Source organism: Quercus lobata, chromosome 4, assembly GCF_001633185.2.
Source record: "Quercus lobata isolate SW786 chromosome 4, ValleyOak3.0 Primary Assembly, whole genome shotgun sequence".
Classification (NCBI taxonomy): Eukaryota; Viridiplantae; Streptophyta; class Magnoliopsida; order Fagales; family Fagaceae; genus Quercus; species Quercus lobata.
Window position 1 is genome coordinate 42801337 of NC_044907.1, and position 25089 is coordinate 42826425.

Here is a 25089-nt window from a genome sequence, read left to right on the forward strand (position 1 = left end):
ATGTGAATGAATTAGATGAAAAAAAAAATAAATAAATAAATAAGTGTCTTATTTTTCTTCTATTTTTTTTTCTCTCACGAATCTAGGAATTTGGTAAATTTTTGTAAAAGAGTGCAACAATATTACGAGATGAAACAAAAGTCAAATTTCATCGTGTGAAACTATATCAGTAAGGTTTACTTACCTCAATCAAAGTATTTACTCATCAAAAGAAAATAAATTATCTTCTTGCACCTTTTTCATTTAGAAAACATTGTCATCATAGCGAAGTCTTAGTCCAGGTCATCTCAAATAATGGATGAACATTATTTTACACCTTGGGACTCAACAGACAAAGAGAGTGATTGCTGTGAGTGGGAAGGTGTCAAGTGCAACATCACTACTAGCTGTGTAATCGATTGACGCCAATCACTATGAAGCATTTTGCAAAGAACGTATTACATTCATATTACAAAAACACCATTGACACCAAAGTTTTTGGCATCCTCTTGAGTTTAGGACTTTAGGTATTCTCAAATAATGCAAAGCTCATAATACCAATATTATGAGCTAGTCATTATTACAAAATATTTTCTACGTAAGCACTATTGATGCCAAAGTCTCTAGCCTCTTCTTTGAGTATGTTGTCTTCTTGAATCAAATCTCATAATATCAGTGTTATTAACTAGTGTTCATTTTAAAATACTTTTTAAGAAGGCACTAAATACGAGTTGACTTGGTGAAGCACAATTGATGCCAAATCTTAGGCCTTTTGTTGAGTCTAAATCATCTCTAATAATGCAAATGCAGCAAAACTCATAAAATGGTATGGGCTAGGCATCCCTACCAAACATTTTCCAAGAATCTGCCAAAGATGAATTGGGAAAGTACCATTAAGGCCTAAATCTTTGGCCTCTTCTTGATTTTAGGTCTATTCAAATAATGTAAACAGAATAATACAAGAGGTATGGGTTAGTCATCAAAATAATATTTTCTAAGAAAGTACTAGATTAAAAATTTAGAATGCACCATTGACGGCAAAGTCTTTGGCTTTGTGTTAAGTTTAGGTCTTTTTGTGTAGGTCCAAATTCCCAAATTATAATAGAAAGAAAAGTGCTGTGAAAATAAATCATTTACACAAGATTAAAGAAAGCAGAAAAAAATTAGACAAAGAATTATGTGGTTTGACAATTTGCCTACATGAATAGACCACAATAGAGAAAATTCCCACTATAAAATAAGGAGATTACAATAGTAGTATGCATGCACTCTCACAATTCCAAAACCCCAAATACACCCTTAGTTCTCTCTCACAAAGAATAAAGAACACCATATTTTATTTGCACTAGAGCTTGCAGCACCACTCTTTCTCACACACATAAACGTAGTCACATAACCATATATTCATATTAGGCTAGGCTGGTTTGCTAGCCATTTTAAATGTTGAAAATCTACGTTTTATTTACTTTTGAGGGAGATGCACAATGTGAGTGACCCATGCATGGAAAAAATTATGTTATGAGAAATTGAGAATGTGTTATGGTGCGTTGCTCCTATAGAATATGGGTCTTTTAGGTGGGACCATCAAATATGAGAGGAGTGTTCCTTGAGACTGTCATATAAAATAATTTTTTCATATTTTATTCTTTCAAATTGAATTATAATTATTTAACAACATTTTGAACCAAGAAAAAAAAAAAAAAAAAAAAAACTTCTCATGGTGGTGTGTGGAAAGATACGGTAGCGCGAAGTGTTCAACTGTCATGGTCTAGGCTATCTCTCAAAATATTGCAAAGTTTATAATATTAGTGATATAGATTAGTATTTACAATGAAACACTTTTTTAAGAAGGTATTGGATATGAGATAAGAAAGGGCAATTGACACCAAGTCTTCAATTATCACAATCTATCTTATCTCAAATAATGCACAATTTGTTCTTCAAAATAAATAAAAAATAAAAAATAATGCAAAATTTATAATACTAGTGATATGATAAGTGCTACATCTGCAACATTTTCACAACAAATTATAACAAATTCTAGATAGTAAGTTGTGACAGCTGATTCTAATTTGAACTCATTACTAAAATTACATTCTTAAACTATCCAATATTTAAAATTTATTGTGAAAATATTTTAAACATAGATTAGTATTTAGTGTGAAACATTTATCAAAAGGCACATGATTCAAGTTAAGAAAGGACAATTGACGCCAAGTCTTTGGCCTTATATTTTATTTTATTTTTTTGATAGGGAGTCTTTGGCCTTTTATTGGCTCTAGGTCTCCTCAAATAATGCAAAGCATATAATATTATGGCCCTAATATTTATGATATGAAGTATGAACTAGTCATCACTATGAAATAAAGAAATATTTCATAGGAACGTATTAGATACGAAATAGGAAAAACATCATTAATAGCTAGCAAAGTCAATTTGATGCTCTTTGGTAACACTATATATGTAAGGTGCTGGTGGCTTATTTAAACTCAAGATCATTTGGAATCATAATAACTGAGAGTTGGACAAAAACTTTGTCAGACTTATTGTGATTGAAAATCAGAAAAAGAAAAAGTAATGGAGTTGCTGGGACATTTTTGTTGGTGGCTTGTGGTGTTAGTTTTGGTTCATTTTGGTATGAATGGGTGCTTTGGTTGCTGGGAGGAAGAGAGAATTGCTCTCTTGCAATACAAAGCTTCCACCATCAACTACACTTTTGAATATCATTTTACACCTTGGGACTTAGCCGACAAAGAGAGTGATTGCTGTGAGTGGGAAAAAGTCAAGTGTGACATCACTACTGGCCGTGTAATCAAACTTGCTCTTAATAATACGATTTATTGGAATGGAGAAAGTGGGGGAGGTTGGTACTTCAATGCCTCTCTATTTCTTCCCTTTGAAGAGCTCCAGCACCTCGATTTGAGTTATAATTACATTTTTGGATGGGTCCCAAATGAAGGTACCAAGTTTATAATTTGTTGATATGCTAATTTTTTTTTTCTATTACATCATTTGAGTTAGGAATCATTTTATATTTTTTTGTGGGAATATATAGTTGTGGACACACAAATTGAAGCATATAAATCTAAATCACAGGTTTTGAAAGATTCTCTTCGTTGAGCAAGTTGAAGGTGCTTTACTTGGATGGTAATTATTTCAATAACAGTATTCTTTCATCCTTGAGTGGAATTGCTTCCCTCAAGGAACTACATTTGGGGGACAACAATTTGAATGGTGAAGGTAAGCCTTTCGGGTAAAATTCTCATTAATTTGCAAAGGAAGAGTGCTTAATTCTTGAGTGTGTAAACATTTTGGACCAATCCCCATCCAAGGTAAGCCTTTCGGGTAAAATTCTCATCCAATGTAAGATGAATGAGTGCTTAATTCTTGAGTGTGTAAACATTTTGGTTTCCCTCCTCCAATTAATCTATTTGACCAAAGTAAATTGTTTGGAATTATTTTTTTTCTTTTTTACCTTTTCTTTAAAAATAAATGTAGACCACAAATTAGTTGCATGTTAAGATTCATTTTGTATTGTTTTGTGGGAATATAAAGTCACAGACATGCAAATTGAATAATCTAAATTGCAGGTTTTGATAGATTCTCTTTGTTGAGCAAGTTGGAGGTGCTTCACTTGGATGTTAATAATTTCAATCACAGCATTCTGCAATCCTTAAGTGGTATTATGTCGCTCAAGGAACTAGATTTGAGTAACAACAATTTGAATGGAACAATTCATATCAAAGGTAAAACTCTCATTAATTTGCAAAGGAAGATTATTGAGCATGTAACATTTCTTATTTCCCACCTATCAATCATTGATATTTATGCAACTAAATTTCATCCTTTTTCTATTTTAAATGAAAACTATTTATGCAACTGAAGTTCCTTTTTTCCTCATAGTTTTTTATGTAATTTTTATTATTATAGAATTTAAAGCATTTAGCAACTTGGAGGAGCTCTACTTGTCTAATAACAAGATCACTGACTTCGTGACAACAAAAGGTATAATAGTTTGTACAAATATATGTTCATGGATTAAAATTAAATACTTCTTTTGTATGGTATGTCAAATGAAATTATCATGTCGATGTTTTTGAGATATTTTATTTTGCCCTATAGATTCAAACATCTTAACTAAGCTGCAACACCTAGACTTGAGTCTGAATGATTTCAGTGCCCGAGTTCTTGAGTCATTAACTGCCTTCCCATCATTGAAGATATTAGATCTCTCATATAACAATATGGTGGGATCATTTACTACTAAAGGTAAGTTATGCCATTGACATCAATGTGATGTTGTTTTGCGTTTTTATTTTCATCACTGGCATAATAGTAAAAAAGCTCTATAAAAACCTTATTCTAAATATTGATAATCAAATTTCTTGAAATTCAATGAGACTAAACTTATTGTCTTTCACAAGTATCATAATTTATTTTCATCTTGTTAAATTTTGTATTCAAAATGTTAAAAACAAAGACCACGCAGTGGAGATTTTAATATCAGTTTTTTTAGAATACTTTTCTTGGTCTAAACCAATAATCACATAGGAGCTTCAAGGTTGTTCTACATTGTCCAAAGCTAGCAATTCAAACTTGTTCTATATTTCAACTTTAGTAACCACGAATAAAGTTTTTCTCCAGCGATGTTGCACAGGACTAGAGTAATGCAAACAAAATCCAAACTCTAAGAGCCTCACAACAATATTACAATAGATTCATATTCTAAACTATATTAATCTAAAAAAATACATTTGCTATTATTCTAATGGCTTGTAAATAATTGAAGTTCATTCGTAAAAAATTATAATACTTAATTAGTATTATAAATTGATCATAAAAATAATTTCTTATCAAATAAAAAAAATTGGTTTTGATATGATTTGTGTAAAAAGGAATTTACCTAAATTGGAAATAATTGTAGCAACAACAAAAAAGAAATGATTTAGACAAAAAGGGGAAAAAAGGTTTAACGACACTAATCTTAAAATAAGACTGAGATCTTCAAGAAAAAGCATTATCTCTAGTTGAAATAAATTAATTTCATAATTTGAATTAAATTCTAAAATATGAAAGTATATAGACTGCCACATTACATGGTAGTCTATAAAATTATTATTAGATAAAATAAAATTACTTTCTTTCAAAGAATCTTAGTTGTGGAAGTGGTCTTCGCTACTTTAACACTTTTGTGTGGTATCCTAATAATTTTGAGCAATTAGTACTAATTTAAGATTTTTGCTTCTGTTTTAGAGTTAAGCAAACTAAACAACCTTGAGCAGTTGAAGTTGGATAATTCATCGATTGATAAAAGTCTTCTTCAAAAAATTGGAGTTATGACTTCTCTTAAGGTATTGGCAGTGAAAGACTGTGGATTGAATGGCAACCTACCTGACCTAGGTAGGTTTTTTTTTTTTTTTTCACAATGATATTGCTTTGAATAATTACAATGGTAGAACATAATAACTAATTATCACATTATACAGGTTGGTGTGAACTTAAGAAAATCCAAGAGATATACCTCAGCGGCAATAATTTTGAAGGGAGACTACCTTCATGTATGGCAAACTTGACATCACTCCAAGTATTGGATCTCTCTTATAATCACTTCAATGGGAACATTGCCCAGTCTCCACTATCAAGTTTGTCGTCACTTGTGTATCTTTCTTTCTCAGATAACAAGTTCTTGATCCCGTCCACATTTTCCTTCCTTTTCAACCTCTCAAATCTTAAGATCCTAGTTGGTGATAACAATATCTTAGCTTTGGAAACTGATTCTCTTACTTGGATTCCAACCTTTCAATTAAAGGTTTTCAGTTTGTCTAAATGTTCATTTAACATTCACAATAGCACACCTCCCAGATTTCTTCAATACCAATATGATTTGCGAGTAATTAATCTCTCTCACAACAAGTTGGTTGGGCAGTTCCCTAACTGGTTATTAGAGAACAATACAAGATTGGAGGCTTTTGATCTAAAAAATAACTCTTTCAGAGGGCCTTTCATAGTACCATATGATATTCATCCCAACATTTTTATCATAGATATTTCAGATAATTACTTACATGGTCCAATTCCCACAAACCTTGGTTTAATTTTTCCAAATTTGAAATTTTTAAATATGTCTAGAAATGAATTTGAAGGCAATATTCCTACTTCTTTTGGGAATTTGGTTTTCTTAACCGGTCTAGACTTGTCTGAGAATCATTTTTCAGGAACAATACCAATGCATTTCATAATGGGTTGCTACCGACTAGAATTTCTCATATTATCAAAAAATAGCTTCAGTGGTCAAATATTTCCTACCAATTTTAATTTGACTAATCTACATTATTTATATTTGGACAACAATCATTTCTCAGGCATACTTCCAACATGGATTGGGAACATTTCATCTTTAGAGGACATTTTCATGGCAAAAAATCATCTTGAAGGTCCTATTCCAATCGAGTTATGCAAACTCGTTCATCTCACATTTCTTGACCTTTCTGACAACAATCTGTTTGGCTATATTCCATCTTGCTTCAATTCCTCAAGTATCAACTTTTTTCAATTAAATAAAAATTTCTTGAGCGGTCCAATTCCAAGTGCTTTCCAGAACAACTCCAATCTATTTGCACTGAATCTTCGAGATAACCTTCTAACTGGCAACATTCCCAATTGGATTGGCAGCCTCTCATCATTGAGAATTCTCCTCTTGAAAGGAAATCATTTAGGAGATCAAATTCCAGTTCAATTATGCCTTTTGCAACGCTTAAACATTTTGGATCTTTCCTACAATAAATTTTCAGGTCCGATACCTCATTGCTTGAGTAACATTACTTTTGATGCATCCACCCAGGATAATTCCTTCGGAGGTTTATATTCAAGGGAAACTTATTCAAGTAGTTTGTCACTATATTCAACAATTATTGAAGCTCTATACTATGGCATATTTATGTTTGATCCATCTGTGAATGCTGAAGAAGAAGTACAGTTTGCAACAAAAAGTAGAACTTACACCTACAAGGGTTACATCCTCGAGTACATGTTTGGAATTGACCTCTCGTGCAACAATCTAGAAGGTAATATCCCACTGGAACTCGGTAGGATAAACAGCAGCATTCGTGCATTGAACTTGTCACACAACAATCTATCCGGATCAATCCCTGTAACATTCTCAAATCTAAAGCAAATAGAAAGTCTGGATCTTTCCTACAACAATTTGAAGGGTAAAATTCCACCTCAATTGACTGAAATGACCTCTCTAGCAGTCTTTAGTGTGGCACACAACAACTTATCAGGTGCAACACCGGACAGAAAAAATCAATTCATTACTTTTGATGAAAACAGTTATGAGGGGAACCCTCTCTTGTGTGGACCTCCATTACAGAATGGTTGCACCAGAATCAGACCACCGTTTACAACTCCAGTGGATAATGACGGGGAAGAAGGTGATAGTTTGATGGACATGGGTGTCTTCTACATAAGCTTTGCGGTGGTTTACATAACAGTCTTGTTGGGAATTGTTGCAGTACTCTACATAAATCCATATTGGCGTAGGGCGTGGTTTAACCTCATTGAAGTGTGTATTGACACTTGCTATTGTTTTGTTGTGATTCATTACCGCAAGTTGTTCAATTTCAAGAGTGCATAGCCTTGCATTGCTCCTGTTTTGTGGTGTTTCATCACCATAAGTTGTTCAATTTTATGCTTGCATAGCCTTGCATTTTAATGATTATATGTATGTGTGCCTCTTCTCGCTGGATTTTGATTCCAAAGATTGAATCTTAATATTATGGTGTGCAATTTGTATTTGATGTGTAATTTTAATGGATTAAGATTGTGTTTTTTTATTGTTTGCTTTAGTTGAACAAGCGAGTTGTGCAAAGATAGAGAAATGAACCTTCCCCGAGGGGCTAGGAGACTAGCCATGAAGTGGTAGGTAATGGCAAGGAAATCGTAAATCTTGAGAATTCTTTCAAAAAAATTTGTTAACTCTCTTTTTCTTGGAAAAATTTTGGCTCCAAACAAATGGAAACAATTCCACTCAATGTCTTTTTATTAAACTAGCTTGTAACTTCATGCATATACATGGATATACTTAAAAGATACACATTAAGGTGCAAAGTATAATTCTTACATATATAATTAAAATATTATTGATAGTCATTCTTATATATATTTTTTTAACAATTTAAAAAGTCTTGTAAGAATATTATTAGGTAGAAAATGTAAATTGTTCATTTTTTAAAATATTTTTATGTTTATTAATTCTAGACTTTTTGATTTTTGTACACAATAATTCACTTGAATGGATATTTATGATATGATCCCACATTTGATTCCAAAATTAAGAAATAAAACTCTCTTGAAAAATAAATAATTTAGAACACATGACGCAAAATTGGACTTCAATTGAAGAATCTAATTAGATTTTCTCTAAACTTTACACATATATATATATATATATATATATGACTTATAAATTTGAATTGTTTTTAGTTATAAAAAAAACAAAAGGCTCACAAATATAAAATCATTCAAACTCTTTCTTCCTCTAATTTTATATATAGTGTTAGATATATGATCATGTTTTTTATATTTTTTTTATATTAGACTCCTCATTTTCTACTCTAAATTAACTCATTTGGCACAAAAATTAAAAAACTTCAATTAGATGGGACATGTGCCATAAAATTAAACTCTAATTAAAACCCAATTTTTATACTAAACTAACTAACTTGGTTCAAAAAATTTTAAAAAATTTGGTTAAATGGGACATGTGGTACAAAATTAGACTCTAATTGAATTTCAATTTGAAATCTAATTGAATTTTTTCTCAGTTTTACCTATTAATATACATACATACATATATATATATATATATATATATAGATGACTTACAAACTTGAATTATTTTTGGTTCTACCAAAAAAAAAAAAAAAAAGGCTCATAAATATAAAATCCTTCAAAAATTATGTTTTTATGGTTTACTTATATTGGACTCCTCATTTTTTATACTAAATTAACTCATTTGGTACAAAAATTAAAAAACTTAAATTAGATGGAACACATGTCACAAAATTAAACTTTAATTGAAATCCAATTTTTACATTGAATTAACTCACTTGGCACAAAAATTTGAAAATTTAGATTAGATGAGAAACGTGGCGCAAAATTAGACTTTAATTGAATTTCAATTTGAAATTTAATTGGATTTTCTCTCAGTTTTACCTATTTTTATATATATAGAATTCTAATTGAAATCCAATTTTTACACTAAACTAACTCACTTGGTTCAAAAAAAATTTAAAATTTTGATTAGATGAGATACGTGATGCAAAATTAAACTCTAATTGAATTATAATTTGAAATCTAATTGAATTTTTTTTTTTTCAGTTTTACTTATATATATATATATATATATATATAGATGACTTATAGACTTGAATTGTTTTTAGTTCTACAAAAAAAAAAGGGGGGGGGTCATAAATATAAAATCATTAAAAAATTATGTTTTATAGTTTACTTATATTGGACTTCTCGTTTTTTACACTAAATTAACTCATTTGGTACAAAAATTAAAAAACTTAGATTAGATAGAACACATGTTGCAAAATTAAACTCTAATTGAAATCCAATTTTTACATTGAATTAACTCACTTGGTACAAAAGTTTAAAAACTTAGATTAGATGAGATACATAGCGCAAAATTAGACTTTAATTGAATTTCAATTTGAAATCTAATTGGATTTTCTCTTAGTTTTACTTATTATTATATATAGATGTGAATATTGAGTCTTTGACAAATCCTACGATAGATTACATTTTCTTCCTATGTCCTTCACTCTTGTAAAATTTTTAGAAAATTAAAAATCAATAGCTATATTATTAACGAATAATTAAATTTCAAGTTTTTCTAATATAAAATTATGCATAAAATATAAGTTTATGGATCAAATAATAAATAACATTCAATTGACATAAGATTGGACGTGCTTTAAGAATATAAAAAACATGCAATTCAACGATTATATTTTTAAAATATGTAATCATGTTAATTTTTTTAGTAGGTGTTGTAGCCGTTACATCCAAACAATGAACTCTGCCAAACTGCATTTAACATGCTCATGAATTCACAATGTTCAAAACCAGAATAAGGGCACATCCAATCCTATTGCATAAACAAGCACTTGTCAAACCTGATAGCATGAGAAAAAACCAATTGAATAATGTTTAACTTTCTAAAAGCTTATATAACCATCTATATAGCCAACTCTAAAATTTATTCCATGTGACGTTAGTCATAACATAATACAAAAATGACAGGTAAACTGACTTGATGTTCTTGGCAATGGAAAATACTAAAGAAAAATAAATAATATGTACAATAACAACTTCGATATGTTGGATGCAAGTGATCAAATTTGGTCACCCTAAATAATACCTACCATTGTAATTTATAAGGAAAAAATTACATACCCTAGCTTAACAAACCACCCCACGCTCTCCAAAAAAAGAAAAAGACTCGGACAAAAACTACCCAGAGTCACTCCTACAAAACATATAGAGTGGGTGGGTCTTTAAACAATTGATGCTTTTCCTTCAGTTGCCTTTATCCTTTTTTACTAAGCTTGACTTTCTATGAATTAGCAAAGAAATAAAGTGTTTTTTCGTATACATTTTTACCTAGATGCTCCAGCAGTAGCACGCTTTTCATACTCCCCTTGCTCTTCTTTGGCAACCTCTTCAATCAATTCACATCACCTAGGGGTCAAATTCCTACACTAATCAAGCATTTTAATCTACTATGAAAATGAGAGGTTGCAAACACATTTTGTAGTCCACACACTCGATTGAACTGAACCATAAAAATAAGTCTGGAGGGTGAAAAACCCTGCAATAACAATGCTAAGAACAAGGAAACCTACGATGGAATGCTGACATTGAGGTGCACATCTTGATCACCAAATGAATAAGAGTTCCTCGTCTTGATCCTTGGAAGAAAAACAATGAAAGTCATAGGGAAAACACACAATTTTGAGAAAAAAGTTTTTACTCAAGATTTTTAGAATCTTTACAGAAAAATAAATTTTTTTTTTTTATAAGTAATAAAAATTAATGATATTACACCTAATTACTTGCTTAACTAGGGTATAATCATCAAATCCTACATTAAAATGATGATCAACAACAAATTGCATATCTGACACGACTCATATGGACTCTTAACGTTAGTCATAAAGGATATCCTTTTGTCAAAATTTCATGTTGATTTCTTACTTTAAAAAAGAAAAAGAATAAGTCATGGCAGTAGGAAAAGACCATAATGACACAAGCTGAGGAAGTTGCTTTGATTGAAATTTTGGGGGATTATTGATACAAGGAACAAAGAGGCTAAAATATAAAAGGACCAATTATGTCACACACTATTCTCAATAGAGAGAAGGACGCAAGTAGAAAACCAAAATAGAATCATTTATCACACAAAATTTTCTATAAATGAACATAGTGAGCATGTCTAGTTCACCAACCTTTCTTCTTCAAAACTACCTTCTGACCAGGCTGGGTGCCGGAGTGAACCTGAATACCAGAAATTAGTTAAATCATGATACTATAGAGAACTAGAATAAGAAAGAACCTCTACAAGAAGCCGGTAATCTTAGGCCAAAAGCCAACCCCATAGGAATGACATGGAGGGATAGAGAGATGGTATTTGGCTCTGGTTTTCACAGTCCCAACAAAGGGGGGATATGAAAGAACCTCAACAAACAAACCAAATCTCATTAATAATTGACCCAGTTACCACCCCATGTGGGGGTCAAGTCCAATAATCAAGTCGCATGAGTTGCATGTTTAAATTCCAAATGAAATGATAGAAGCTCAACAAAGAAAACAGATGTCATAAATGAAATTTTCCCATTGCACAAGCACTAATCATATACAAACATTAAACAAACCTTGAGGACTACATCTCCTGTGAGAGGCAAATTTGCCAGATAACATGATTTTAGAAAAATTTTAGGAAAGCAGGACACCGATGAAACTATTTTGTAAGTTAGATTGTTTTTAGAACTCGAGTTTGGGCTGGATTCGAGTTTGAGAAACTTGAGTTCCATTCAATATTGCTGCATACTGCATACCTTAATGACAACATAAAGATTACCAGGTTGATTTCCATCAGGATCTGCTCCACCACTTCTACTCGCCTTTGTGGTATCATCATTATATCTACTCCTGCAAGTGGCAAAGGAGGAGAGTCAAGCACCGATAAAAACTAGCATATACAAAACCTATAAAACCGGTTATTTTTCTTTTCTTCTTAAAGCTTAAGAAACGAAATCTGATATTTGCTACCTGATGCAAACAGACCTGTAATTATAAAATAAAAAGCCTGAAAACCCATCCATTTCATTCCCAAATGCCTACTCTACTATATCCTAACAAACCATATACAAATTTTATGGCCTGAATTGATAAGATCGTGCATTAGACTTTGTAGCAGAGGAATTTATTCTACACCAAGCTAGGATAAGAAAACAGCACGAAATTTTAGCAACGCAATCACCATAGCCAAAAAAAATAAAAAAATAAAAAAAATAATTTTTAATAAATCCTAAAATAAAAAAAGAAATAAAACTCGCCTTCCTTTGCATGACTTGCAGATATACTTAGGCTGCGGGAAAAAAAATTAAGTGGGATTAAATACTTAGAAAAACCATGAACTATTTATCTCTAATATAACAAACCAGTAAAAAAAAAAAAAAAAAGAAACAAATGGAAGTGAAGAAACCACTTAATATCAATTCCTAATAAAATCACTGAGATTCATGTGTAGTACACGGAATAAACTGCAAAAAGTTTCACACTGGCATCAACTTCACCAGCAGATGACCCCCACGTCAACTTCACCTGAATTTCCCTAGAACCCAAAACTTATAACTGCAATTAGCACGTCCAGAAGAAGGTTCAAAAAATTATGTCTACAATTGTTGATGACTTTTTAAAAAGTCAGCTTTTAAATTTGATTCAAATGTTCTATAAATAAAATAAAATAAAATAAAATAAAAAATGATTTAACAGAAATACAAGTGAGTAGAACCATGCACGAGGACAGACTAGTTATAATTAATTTACATGAATATATATATGAGAGAAGCCAAAAACCAATTGAAAAGGCAAAAAATGCCAACCTATAATCACGAATTAATAACTTAAATTCTGTCAATTATCATTCCTTTTATGTTACAAAAAAAAGTATTTTCCAAAGAGTCATTATGAAAAATCCATAGAAAAGTGAGAAACAATTAAATTGATGATCTTTTTTTTTTTTTTTTTTTTTTTTTTTCAAGTGCAATTCAATTGATCTCTTTCAGATTTACGTTAATGATTGCGTGTAATTTCAGATAAATGCACGTTTTCCCATTCTCGATGACACTGAGGACAAGTAAAACATCCTAAAAAAAAAAAAAAAAAAGAAGCTACAAATGCTGACAATGCTTACAATACATCATCATCATCCCATCCTTAAACCAAACTGTGTACATTAGCAAAAACAGCAAAGCTACAAATGCAGATAATGTTTCCACTTATCAGGTACTCAGCAAACCAAACTCTGGACATTTGCTTTGTAAGAATTATGATTGAGTGTATGATGAAATCGTTGTAGAACTTATGGTGCAGGTACTCTGCATTTAATGGAGCAAGTGAATATGGACCACTTATCAGGTGGCAAATGCATTAGCAAGAGGCCACGAAGCAAAGACAGGATAATGTGTACAATACTACAATTATGGTGTGAACAATTTTTGAATTCCATAAATGTTGTTTAGCACCAATTATGGTCATTTTGGTATCATAATTAAATTCCTCTCTCATCAATGGTAGTATTAGCCGATACATGTGGTTTATTGGATATTACAAGTATTGAGGTTCACCACGGCCTACTAAACGTGTACAAAAAATGGACAGGTTTTTAAACATTTTTTATTTTTATTTTGAGGATCAATTTTTAAACATTCTTATATCAACCAAGTTACCGGCCCTTTTTTTTTTTTTTTTGAACCAAGTAAAAACGAAGAGTAATAAACAATGAAGCAAAATGATAAATTTCTTGTTCATCATTTCTAAAATCAAAAAGATGTGATACTAAAAAATGATAGACTGACTTTACAATTAACATGCATACATCAATTTTAGTAGTAAAGAATAACAAACAATATTTACAATAACAACTTGGATATTCTGGATGCAAGATTTTTAATGTTCTCTGTCTGAAATGATATGCTAATCATATTCCGCTTGCTCTTCTGTGGCATGCTCTTTCAATTCACGTTGCTTTGGAGTCAGATTCCTTCACAAATTAAATGACTAGTCATATAGCCAATTGGGTTCCTACCAATATTGTCAATACCTTTCCGGAACACAAACTGGAATGAGAAACCCCCCTTTCTCCTTCGAATAAAATTACGGGCCATTCTAGTCTATTTTGGTCCATTCCAACTCAAATTGGAGTTTGTGTTCGTAGTAAGTTATCGGGCTGTATCTTAATCTTTTTTCTCCCACTTATAAGTAACCCACAAAATACAAATCCCAAAGCAATTGAAATTTCAATTGCAAGAAAATCTTGGCACCAAATATCAGTGGCGGCTCCAGGATTATTTTATAGGGGGTTCAATAAGAAACATAAATTATACAAAATGTTAAACAAAAGATAATTAAATATATTGACATCACCAAAAAAAAAAAAAAAATCTTTAATACATAAAGTTTTACAATTGTTAAGATGTTTATATTTAAGTTTATTTCAATTGGATTTAAGGTTAGGGTATTCAAATTTTTATTTTAAGTGTCAAAACAGGAAAAATAAAATAAAAAATATTATAATCATTTTTTTTTTTTGGTTCAATCCATGGGGTTCATTTGAACCCCCTGGGCTCCAAGTGGAGCCGCCCCTGCCAAATATGGATCGATAATTGTAAGTAAGAGAGTAATGTTAGTAGTGGACCTAGATAAGAACTAGTAAAACTTTGCTAACTAAACTACTATGAAAAATGTTGTGAATTTTTTTGCATATTGTTTTTTTTTTTTTTTTGAGAAGTGCTACATCAAATCCTAGGTGTTATGTTGTTACTAGTTCTAAATTCTAATTTGAACCCACCATTGAAATTATTTTTTTGTTATAATCAATAACAGCTTGTAATAACATGCGACATAAGATTTGTTGTAAAATTATTTTGAAAAGTGTTGTTGATGAAGTATTTCTTTCTCTCTTCTTTTTCTTGTTTTTCGTTTGATATAAAAATGTTATTTTATTTATTGGCTAATATTTGTATTTAATTGATACTATTACAATAATAAAAATAATCATATTGGTTAAAATTTGGGGGCCATTTATTTACTTGGGCTCTAAACGACCGCCTCAATTACTTATATAGTATAGAGCCGACACTATTAAAATTGCTCCAAGTACTGACTCCATACTGTGTACATTAGCAACAAAAGAAAAGCTCCAAATGCAAATAATGTTTACACTAGCTAGGCTTGGCAAAAATTATGATAAAGTGGATGATGATTTTTTTTTTTTTTTTTTTTTGAGAAAAATAGATGATGAAATTGTTGTGCAACTAATTAAGACAAAATTTTTTTTTCCCAAGGCCCTACACTATAGTGTACTCTATACATTTAATGGAAGTGAAGCCGGACGCTTATCAGGTGGAAAATGCGCTAGCAAGAGCCCACGGTGTGAAGACAAAATACTGTGTATAGCCAAGTCTTTTGTTTTGTCTCCATGTATACTTTATTTCTCTTCTTAACCAAAAAAAAAAAAAAAAAAAAGGTATTCTTTTAATTTTAGTTACATGATTTAGTAAATAATCATGTGATTGTTTTCAAAAATAATAATATGTGATTTATTTAAATAATTTTATTAATTATGTTTTTTTTTAATATACATGTGTGAGGACGAGGATCCTGAGTCCGATTTAAACGGGTAGCCAAGATTATTTCCGAGGGTACACCTCAGACCTCAAGGATGAGTACTAGCTGTGTGAGGTGCATGAATTTAAAACATCAAAAAGGGAAGAAAGTAGACTCGGCACAAAATATGAGAAAGATGAAGGAAAAAGGGTGTAGAAGACATCCCTTCCGCATTAAATACAGGACAACCATTCCTTTGGCTGCATTAATGACAAAATGACCATGAACAGCTAAGATTGTAGGGTAAAAGCTTACTAGTATGTTCCGAATGAGATAGATGTCCTAGGAATGCAATCTCAGCCCTCCAAGTGTAAGATTAAGATGATTTGTGTTTAGATACAAAAGAAAAATTAAGATCCATATGTGGGGGATTGGATAAAAAAAAAAAAAGGAAAAAAGAGAGGACTTTGTGACCAAGAACTGAAATATTTGTATAAGTGAGAAAGACATACGTATATAAAATAGATATTCCTCGGGCTTGATCGAGGAGTCTTTTTTCTTTATAATTTGTTGCCCTAGTCATTTCATTTGCTCCCTATCTCATTGTGATTAACCTTTAACTTATTGAGTGTTCAATATCCAACCCACTCTCTAACAAATCTATTGTGGTGGGCTTATTGGGCCATTGTCCGAGTCATTTTTTATCGTGGATCAAACTATGCCCTTACAACATGTATATACAGTCTTATAAAACAGTCACAAAATGAGTTGGAATTTCAACTAGATTTGAAGGAAAACTTTTCAGTTAAAATGTACAAAACTTGGCCTAACCCCTGAACATGCCTGCTTATATTTCTTAGCCTTTAACACCACAGAAAAATCGTTTAGTGAATAAAAACAACTGATACAGGCAGCAAACCTTGACATCTTCACCGCCAAGTCTACAACTGAAGACGTCTTTAAAAATCTGATCCCCATGCATAGTAGAGGATGCCACAGAATGCACGTGAAAATATTGCATTAGATTTCAAAGGTGAAATTAACCTCCTTAAACACAAAATAAAAGCTACAAATGCAGACAATGAAGCTATCTCTGGTCTACATGTTACCCAGATGCTCCAGCAGTATCACACTTATTAATTATATTCCCCTTGCTCTTCTTTGGCAAACTCTTCAATTAATTCACATTTCCTTGGGGTCTGGATCATGCAAAATATATGGATTCTCCAAATCAAGCATTTTAATCTACTTTGAACTTGACAAATAAAACTTGTAGTCAAATGAGAGGCTACAAAGTAAAGTGAAGTTCCCATAAGATGCTAGCTATTGATTTTGATCACCAAATGAGAAAGAGTCCCCAGACTTGATCCCAGCTCAAAATCAACAAGTTCAGAGGGAAAACATGACTATCAATGTAGAATGCAAAACACATGTGATTTTGAAAAATAAGTTTTATGCTCAAGATTTTCAGAATCAAAGCAAAAATAAAGCACACCAAACAATGGAAAACTAGGAAAATTAGAATCAGAGGAAGAGAAACAGTCTCCTAAGAAGTGCTTGCTTATGCAATCTCTAAACTGGTAATAGAATTCGATGGGTCCATCTTCTAGTTTTTCTAACTTTTTATTTTTTAATTAAATCTTGAGACAATAATTTCGGATTATCATGCGAAAGAATTTCAATTTTTAATATGTAAAATGAGGTGAGCATATTTCCTTTTCTTTCGTAAAAGAGCATGCTTCTTTTGTAAACAATTGAGAACATCATACTTTCTACAATTGACGTGGTACTCCAAAACAATTTAAAAAAAAAAAAAAAAAAAAACTATTTCGGTCCATTATGGTCCACTTCAGTCCAAGTCGGTTCTTCCAGTCCACTTCGGTCCCTTTGGTCCGTTTTGGTTCACTTTGGTCCATTCAATCTATTTAAGAATAATGTTTTTCATTCACATTTGAGGATAATCCATCCATGCGGTTTAGAACGAAGCTATTTGTATAAGGTAGGGAATACTTTAATTGAATGCAACTTCATGTTAAGTTGGCACTTGTCAATATGGTGAGAGAATGATATGTATACAACTTCATATTAATCAAACCTCTCTTCCTTCCTCCTTCATTCTCCCAATCAAACACAATAAAAGCAGCACAAGTTAGAATTACTGTCAAATCAGCAAAATTTTCACTAAAGGTGAACTCTGTACTCTCTTCCATCTAAAGAATACCTATCCAATGGTTTTTGGCTTAGGCTGCATGAATTTCATTCCCTCATCTTAGTGCAAACTAGGCAATAAATTGTGTCTTCAAGATTTATTACTGGATATCATAACTTGAATGTGTATGATTTCATAAAGTGTTGCATTGAAATTTAAGCATGGAAAAGTAGAAAATTGTGAATAAAAGGAAGCCTAGTGTCAGTAAGAATGGGATGGAATTTTCTATTAGCGGTATTTCATTATAAATGCCCATGAGAGTTACACAATTACTAGACTGAGTAAAAACATTGAGAAACACTTCTTTTTCTAATTCTTTGTGTCATTCTTCCTAGAGTGCATCATAAGTGGACTGCTAGACTATTAGTTGTATGATAGTGATATCCTGAATGTCTAGAAGGTGCTCATCAACTTAAGTTGTCAAGATATTTCAAATACTACATCAGAACGAACGACTCTATAGTGAGTGTTGTCCTAATAATTAGGCTCATAATATTATGTGTCACATGAAGCTAAAATCTTGTAATACTTTCCAATTCAAAAGTTTAGTCCTTCAAGTTTTCAAATCTAGATGCTGAACACTAATTTCTTCATCAGGAAATGAAGAGCGAAGGAGTTGAAGAAAGTCCTTAGGAGATCGCCTCACTTGCTTAGTATGTTGAGCCGGCACTATTTTGGGCTGTGCCCATATATTTATTTATAGGTTAAGTGGGTAGAAAACAACTTCACAAATTCATTATTTGTACAACTTGGAGCCATTTGCACGATGCATTTCTGCCAGATAGATTTATTTTATTTTTCTTTATCTAAATTCAGCTTACAATATTTTAGTGTCAAGACAAGAACAAAATTGGAGTTTCTTAACCTATCCGAACTTTGTTTCTTGACATGAATGACTACTGTCTATTAATAGTATATATGTAACTCATAATATGTATAGCTTCCAATTGTCCATTCACCATATATGTTTAGGAACTAAGAGTTTCTCCAATGGTGATATAGATGTTTGTTGTGGAAGTCATGGACTTGGTTGAGCTAAATCCATTGAGGAATTCTATAGTTGGTCTTCCAGGAGTAAATGGTCTGTCAACTGAACAGAGAGACTCACAATAGCTGTAGAATTGGTTACTAATCCCTCCATCATATTTATAGATGATTGATGTCAGGCCTTGATGCTAGAGTTGCAACAATTGTAATGCGTACAGTGAGAAACACAGTGGATACAAGGAGAACTGTTGTCTGCACAATTCACCAGCCAAGCATAGACATTTTTGAAGCTTTCAATGAGGTATATGGGATAGATCAATATCAACATTTTTGCAATTGAGACCTGTGTATCTTGACAGTCCTATAGCCCCATAACACTTCTAAATATATCAAATTGCCCACAGCTGCTGTTGATGAAGAGAGGTGGACAAGTCATTTATACTGACCCCCCGGTCACCATTCTCACAAGCTTGTAGAATACTTTGAGGTGAATGGCACTTGTTTTTCAAAATGCTTAGAGAATCATTAACAATTTATAGCAGTAACTCTTTGAGGTTGTTATCAAAAACTAATGCCTATAGCCACTGCAGGATATCAATGCAGTAACTCTTCAGAATTTTAGTCACAAACTAATATATGACAATTGTAGGCTATCCCAAATGTTTCTAAGATCAAAGATGGATATAATCCTGCAACATGGATGCTAGAAATCAGTTCTCCTGCAGTTGAGGCTCAACTTGATGTGGATTTTGCAGAAATTTATGCCAATTCTGAACTGTACAAGTAAGGAGAACATTAGAATTTCTCAAAAAATTCTAGCCCCTTATTTCCTCTTACAATTTTTAATTTCATTTTCAATCATACTAAGTTTTTTCTACATTGATTCTGTCTACAAGAGGAATCAAGAACTCATCAAAGAGCTAAGCATGCCAGCACCAGGATCGAATGACCTTTACTTCCCCACCAAATATTCCCAATCCTTTGTGACTCAATGTAAAGCTTGCTTTTGGAAGCAAAATTGGTCTTATTGGAGAAACCCACGATATTATGCCATTCGGTTCCTCATGACAATGGTCATTGGTGCATTCTGATGATTTTCCTATCTATATCCATGATGACGTTGAAAATTGTCACCAATAGATCATACCGTACTCGCGACTCAAAGCGAACCTGCACGACAAGAACAATCGAAGAAAACCTTTAGAGAGCACCGGTGTGGTGCCGGCCTAACACTCTCCGAAGGTCAAGTCAGAATTCGTCGTTTTACCTTTTAGAGCGCAAGAGAGGGTCAATTCATCTTACCCCGATTTCCGAGAATGTCAGTCCTTTTATAGTGGTGGAGAGGTGGCTTTTCTTCTTGACCTCCAGATCTTTCCAATGTGGGACTATAGTGGTGGGGAGTAGGCTTTTCTTCTTGACCTCCAGATCTTTCCAATGTGGGACTCTGATACCAATTCTCCAAAATGTGGTGAGCAACGATTTCCCTTTTTGGATCTTAGTGTTTTTCTAGGCGATAGAGATTTCGGATCATGGGCCCATACTGCGTCTGTCAGCGATGGGCTTTCACAGCGCATGGGACCATCTTTACACAGGTCCAACAGTCCCAATCCGTCAGGCCCATTAAGGTAGGCCCAACAGGCTCTATATTTTATCATCTTCAGTTGCCCCCTTCACCCCAATGATCCGTCTGTTTTTTGGGTCAAAGGATCAATGGGGTGACGATCCTAACGTAGGGGCATGACGGGTATTTTTATGACGGAAAGGTATCCGTGAGACCAAGAAAGATTAGACTGATTGACGGATACATGCAATATAGGATGACGGTTCCAGGCGGATCAACCCGTCAAAAGAAGATTCATCAAGTTGACGGTTACATGAAGGGTACAATTTGTTGATGTGCCCTGACAGGTTGTCAACATTTATTGAGCCTGCCACGTGTCAATCTCTGAGTGGCCGTTGTATAGGATCGAAGCGTCGCTTCGTCTTCCGTGCATCTCCTATATATATATAAGGCGCCTTACTTCCATTTTCACAATTTTTAACAAGAAATCGACTGTCAGAGCGAAGCCGTCAACCTTGTCAGAGCACTCCGTCGTGGACGAGAATCTACCGATTATAACAACCGTCACCCCTAATCCGCCAAGTGTGGTAAGTATTTACTTCAATACATAATCAAGTTACATTTCCGTCCATGCATTGTTGTTAGGCTTACTATACCCGTCAATGATTTCAAACCCGTCAGTCTTAGGTTTTATCGTCAATTGTAGGAAATGTCTAGTGCGTCAAGTAACCAGTCGGTGGTTCGTGACGGGACGGAATACGAGAATGTATACCCGTCCGGTCATAAAGACCAAGAGAGCCCCGGCGAAGATAGGAGTCCGTCCGCCTCCTCTTCGTCCTCTACAGATGAGGATGTGGAGATAGTTGAAATAGAGGGTTCTGATGACGACGGGAATCAAGCACTGGAGTCCGTTGTAGGTGCTGATGGACTGAGGAAGTTCATCATGTTGCCAGAGTGGACAGTGCATAAGTTCACATCCGTCATCAGGGAGAAACATTTCAGCACTTTTAGAACTAACTTCCAAATCCCGGACTACGTTTCCATCCGTCTGCCCCATGTGTCGGAGAAGTGTTACTATGAAGGGGTAGAAGGTGTCGGAATATACGAGCAGGCGTTGAAGGCAGGACTTCGGTTCCCGCTCTCTACACTTCATAGGGAACTTTTGCACTACCTAGGGTTGTCCGTCACACAGATATCTCCTAACGCCTGGAGAGTCTTCATAGCCATGGAGATTCTCTATGGTGCATGGTTGAACGGAGAGAGGAGACTGACGGTCCGTGAATTTCTTCACTGCTACCGTCCAGACGAGATTTCTAGGTCAAGGGGGATGTATAGTTTTGCTAGTCGGAGCCCCTTGTTGAAGGTGATCTTTGAGACCCCAGACTCAAATAGAGACTGGAAGAGTCGTTACTTCTTCCTGGAGGGTAACAGATGGATGAACCATCCAGGGGAGACGGAGTACCTGCCCGTTGACACAACCTGGGCAGTGATAAATCAATTGCGTATGCACCCGTCTTAGTTTTGTTCTGCTTTTCATATCCGTCCATTTTTATGTGTATATTCTGATCGTCTTTCTCTGTAGGTAGACGGCGCCCGCAAGTTAGCCTTGAGGAATTCAGTTTCCTTGAAGAGATTTGCAGAAAAACTAAGCCGGAAGAAAGGACCTGGGCCAAGTTAGTGAACCCAAAAACAATACACTGGTATTGTGACGGTCCAGAACCTACTCGCGAGGCCATTGCATACGACGAAAGAATACACAAACGTGAGTCCGTCAACTTTTACTCTTGAATTTAGCTTTTAATTTGAGTAAAAATCTTAATCCGTCCTGTATTTGCAGAAATGGACGACGCAAAGAGAAGGGCGATGATAAAATCACTAGCCGTCGAGCAAAAGAAGACGGGTGAAGTTGTGGTTCCTAAGATGCCGGGGTCGTCGGCTAAGAGGAAGCAGCCGCCAAAGTCTGACCGTCCATACAAGCAGCCGAAGGTTTCATTGGAACCCGTTGTGGGCTTGATGGCTGAGGGTGTTAAGACCGTCACCCCAGCCAAACATGGAACCGGTAAGGGCTTAATGCATGCCCCACCCGTCAACGAGGAGAAGCCCCCTTCCCTTCTCCGTGACGACTCGAAGTATGCCTTGGAGAAACTTTCGTCGATAATTTCCGCAGAGGATTACGAGGATCTGGGGAATCATTCGACGGAGGCAATGGGGGAGACGGGTTTATTCGCCGTTGGACAGGTAACCGTTTTTTTTTATCCGTCATTGTATGCCCGTCCACTCTTAGTTTTCTATTTAACACTTTAATTTTGTCTATTTCAGTCCTTGGTTATGATGAAGGGCTTGATGGATCGCTGCCTCAACCGTGAAGCGGCTCTGGAGCGTGTACGGACAAAGGCTGGGCAGACGGAGGAGGAGCTTAGCCAACTGTATAAGTGGAAGTCCACAATGGAGCAGAAGTTTGAACTGTCTGAGAAGACCAGGAAAGAGTTCGAACAGAGGACGGAAGAAGCTGGGAAGGCCTTGAAGGGAAAGGAAGATGAAGTAAAGGACTTGAAGAAGAAACTCCGTCAGGCCAAGGATGATGCCGTCAACGAGTATCGCGACTCTGAGGCATTGTTGAAGGAGCTGGGGGGATCGTTCCTTCAAGGCTTCGACGATGCACTCCGTCAGATAAAAAAGGCCTACCCAGATCTGGACGTGTCCATGATATCCGTCAGTGATCAAGATCAGACATCTGCTCTGCCCGTCGCCTCAGACAATACGGAGGACCTTTTCGGAGACGAAACAGCTCAGGGTGACGGAGAGTCCGCTGTGCCGACTGAGGTTCCTGTTGCCGACCCCAATAAAGCAGATTAATTTCTTGTAAATTTTGAGGAGGATCCGTCCTCTTATTTATATGTTTTCTGTACTTTGAAGACGGTTTGTTTTAACTCAGCTTTTGCACCGAACAATGTTTTTCTTTCAATATATATGTTTACGCATATTTTTGTTGCTGGTAAAGTATTTGTATCCGTTAAGGATTTTTCTCTCCGTCTATTTGTATGTTAATTTGGACAAACCGGTCTGTTGATCCGTTCACTTTAAAAAGCTTTGCTCACTTCTAATCGGACCCGTCCACTTTATGGATAGGAAATATTATCCGTCCACTTTACAGATTTATAAAATTATTCACCGTTTTGGGTGATCCGTCCACTTTGTGGCGGCTATACCGTCCACTTTATGGACTTGTAAGATTATTCCCCGTTTCGGGTGATCCGTCCGCTTTGCGGCGGCTATTCCGTCCATTTTATGGACTTGTAAAATTATTCACGTTAGGGGTGATCCGTCCATGGACTTGTAAAATTATTCACCGTTAGGGGTGATCCGTCCACTTTGTGGACTTGTAAAATTATTACCCGTTAGGGGGTGATCCGTCCACTTTATGGACTTGTAAAATTATTCACCGTTAGGGGTGATCCGTCCACTTTGTGGACTTGTAAAATTATTCACCGTTAGGGGTGATCCGTCCACTTTGTGGCGGCTACACCGTCCACTTTATGGACTTGTTCTTTTACTGTTATGGAGATCCGTCCATCTTGTGGACTATGTAGTTATCCTTCAGGGACGATCCGTCGGACGCCCATCTTGTTGATTTCAAGTAATCATCCCTGTAGGATGATATCATCCCTGTGGGATGCTCCGTCCATCTTGTGGACTTTATCTTGTATCCGTCCATCTTGTGGACTTTAAGTTGTCATCCCTGTGGGATGCTCCGTCCATCTTGTGGACTTTATTTTGTGTCCGTCTCATGGACTTTTAACTAGCTCTCGTTATCTTTGTGAACAATTGGAATGACATCCAAGTAGAAGATCATAATTGTATCTAATTATAGAGATGCGTAAAGGAAAAGTGCCTGCCCCCCTGGGCTTAAAAAAGGCACGACAAGATTGTAGCAAAAGAAAAACAGTAAAATGAAAAACTTATAAAAAACATAAAAAGCCAAAAAGAAACATGGTTGCCGTTCGCCGTATTACTATCAGCGGTAGTATTTTCTCAAGTGCTCGGCATTCCATGGATGCGGTAGCTTCTCTCCGTCTATTGTCTCCAGGTGGTATGTTCCTTTCCTTTTCCATGCCGTGACTCTATAAGGTCCTTCCCAGTTGGGGCCGAGTTTTCCCTGTGTAGGGTCTCTAGTTGTACCTATGACCCTCCTGAGTACAAGGTCTCCTACTTGGAAGTTTCTGTGTCGGACCCGGGAGTTGTAATGTCTGGCCATGCGATCCTGGTATCTAGCGATCCTTTGTTCCGCCGCCGACCTTACCTCATCTATCAGGTCCAGCTGTAGCCTCATGGATTCGTCGTTCCTGCTTTCGTCATGGTTGTGAACCCTGTAACTTGTGAGCCCAACTTCTGCTGGGATGACCGCCTCACTCCCGTATGTCAGTCGGAATGGCGTCTCTCCTGTTGGAGTCCT

General features: G+C 34.6%; 2 protein-coding genes across 2 annotated transcripts; both read left to right on the plus strand.

The window, feature by feature from the left end:
• The first annotated feature begins 2556 nt into the window (after nucleotides 1-2556).
• Nucleotides 2557-7615, plus strand: LOC115985235 (receptor-like protein 15). Its single transcript, XM_031108203.1, has 7 exons — nucleotides 2557-2938; nucleotides 3076-3219; nucleotides 3570-3725; nucleotides 3910-3984; nucleotides 4102-4248; nucleotides 5233-5379; nucleotides 5466-7615. Exons 1-7 carry the CDS (start codon nucleotides 2557-2559, stop codon nucleotides 7613-7615), a joined length of 3201 nt encoding a protein of 1066 aa, XP_030964063.1.
• Nucleotides 7616-21579: 13964 nt separating this feature from the next.
• LOC115985236 lies at nucleotides 21580-23492 on the plus strand. The gene is made up of 3 exons (XM_031108204.1): nucleotides 21580-21877; nucleotides 22474-22874; nucleotides 22956-23492. Exons 1-3 carry the CDS (start codon nucleotides 21580-21582, stop codon nucleotides 23490-23492), a joined length of 1236 nt encoding a protein of 411 aa, XP_030964064.1.
• Nucleotides 23493-25089: the final 1597 nt, after the last annotated feature.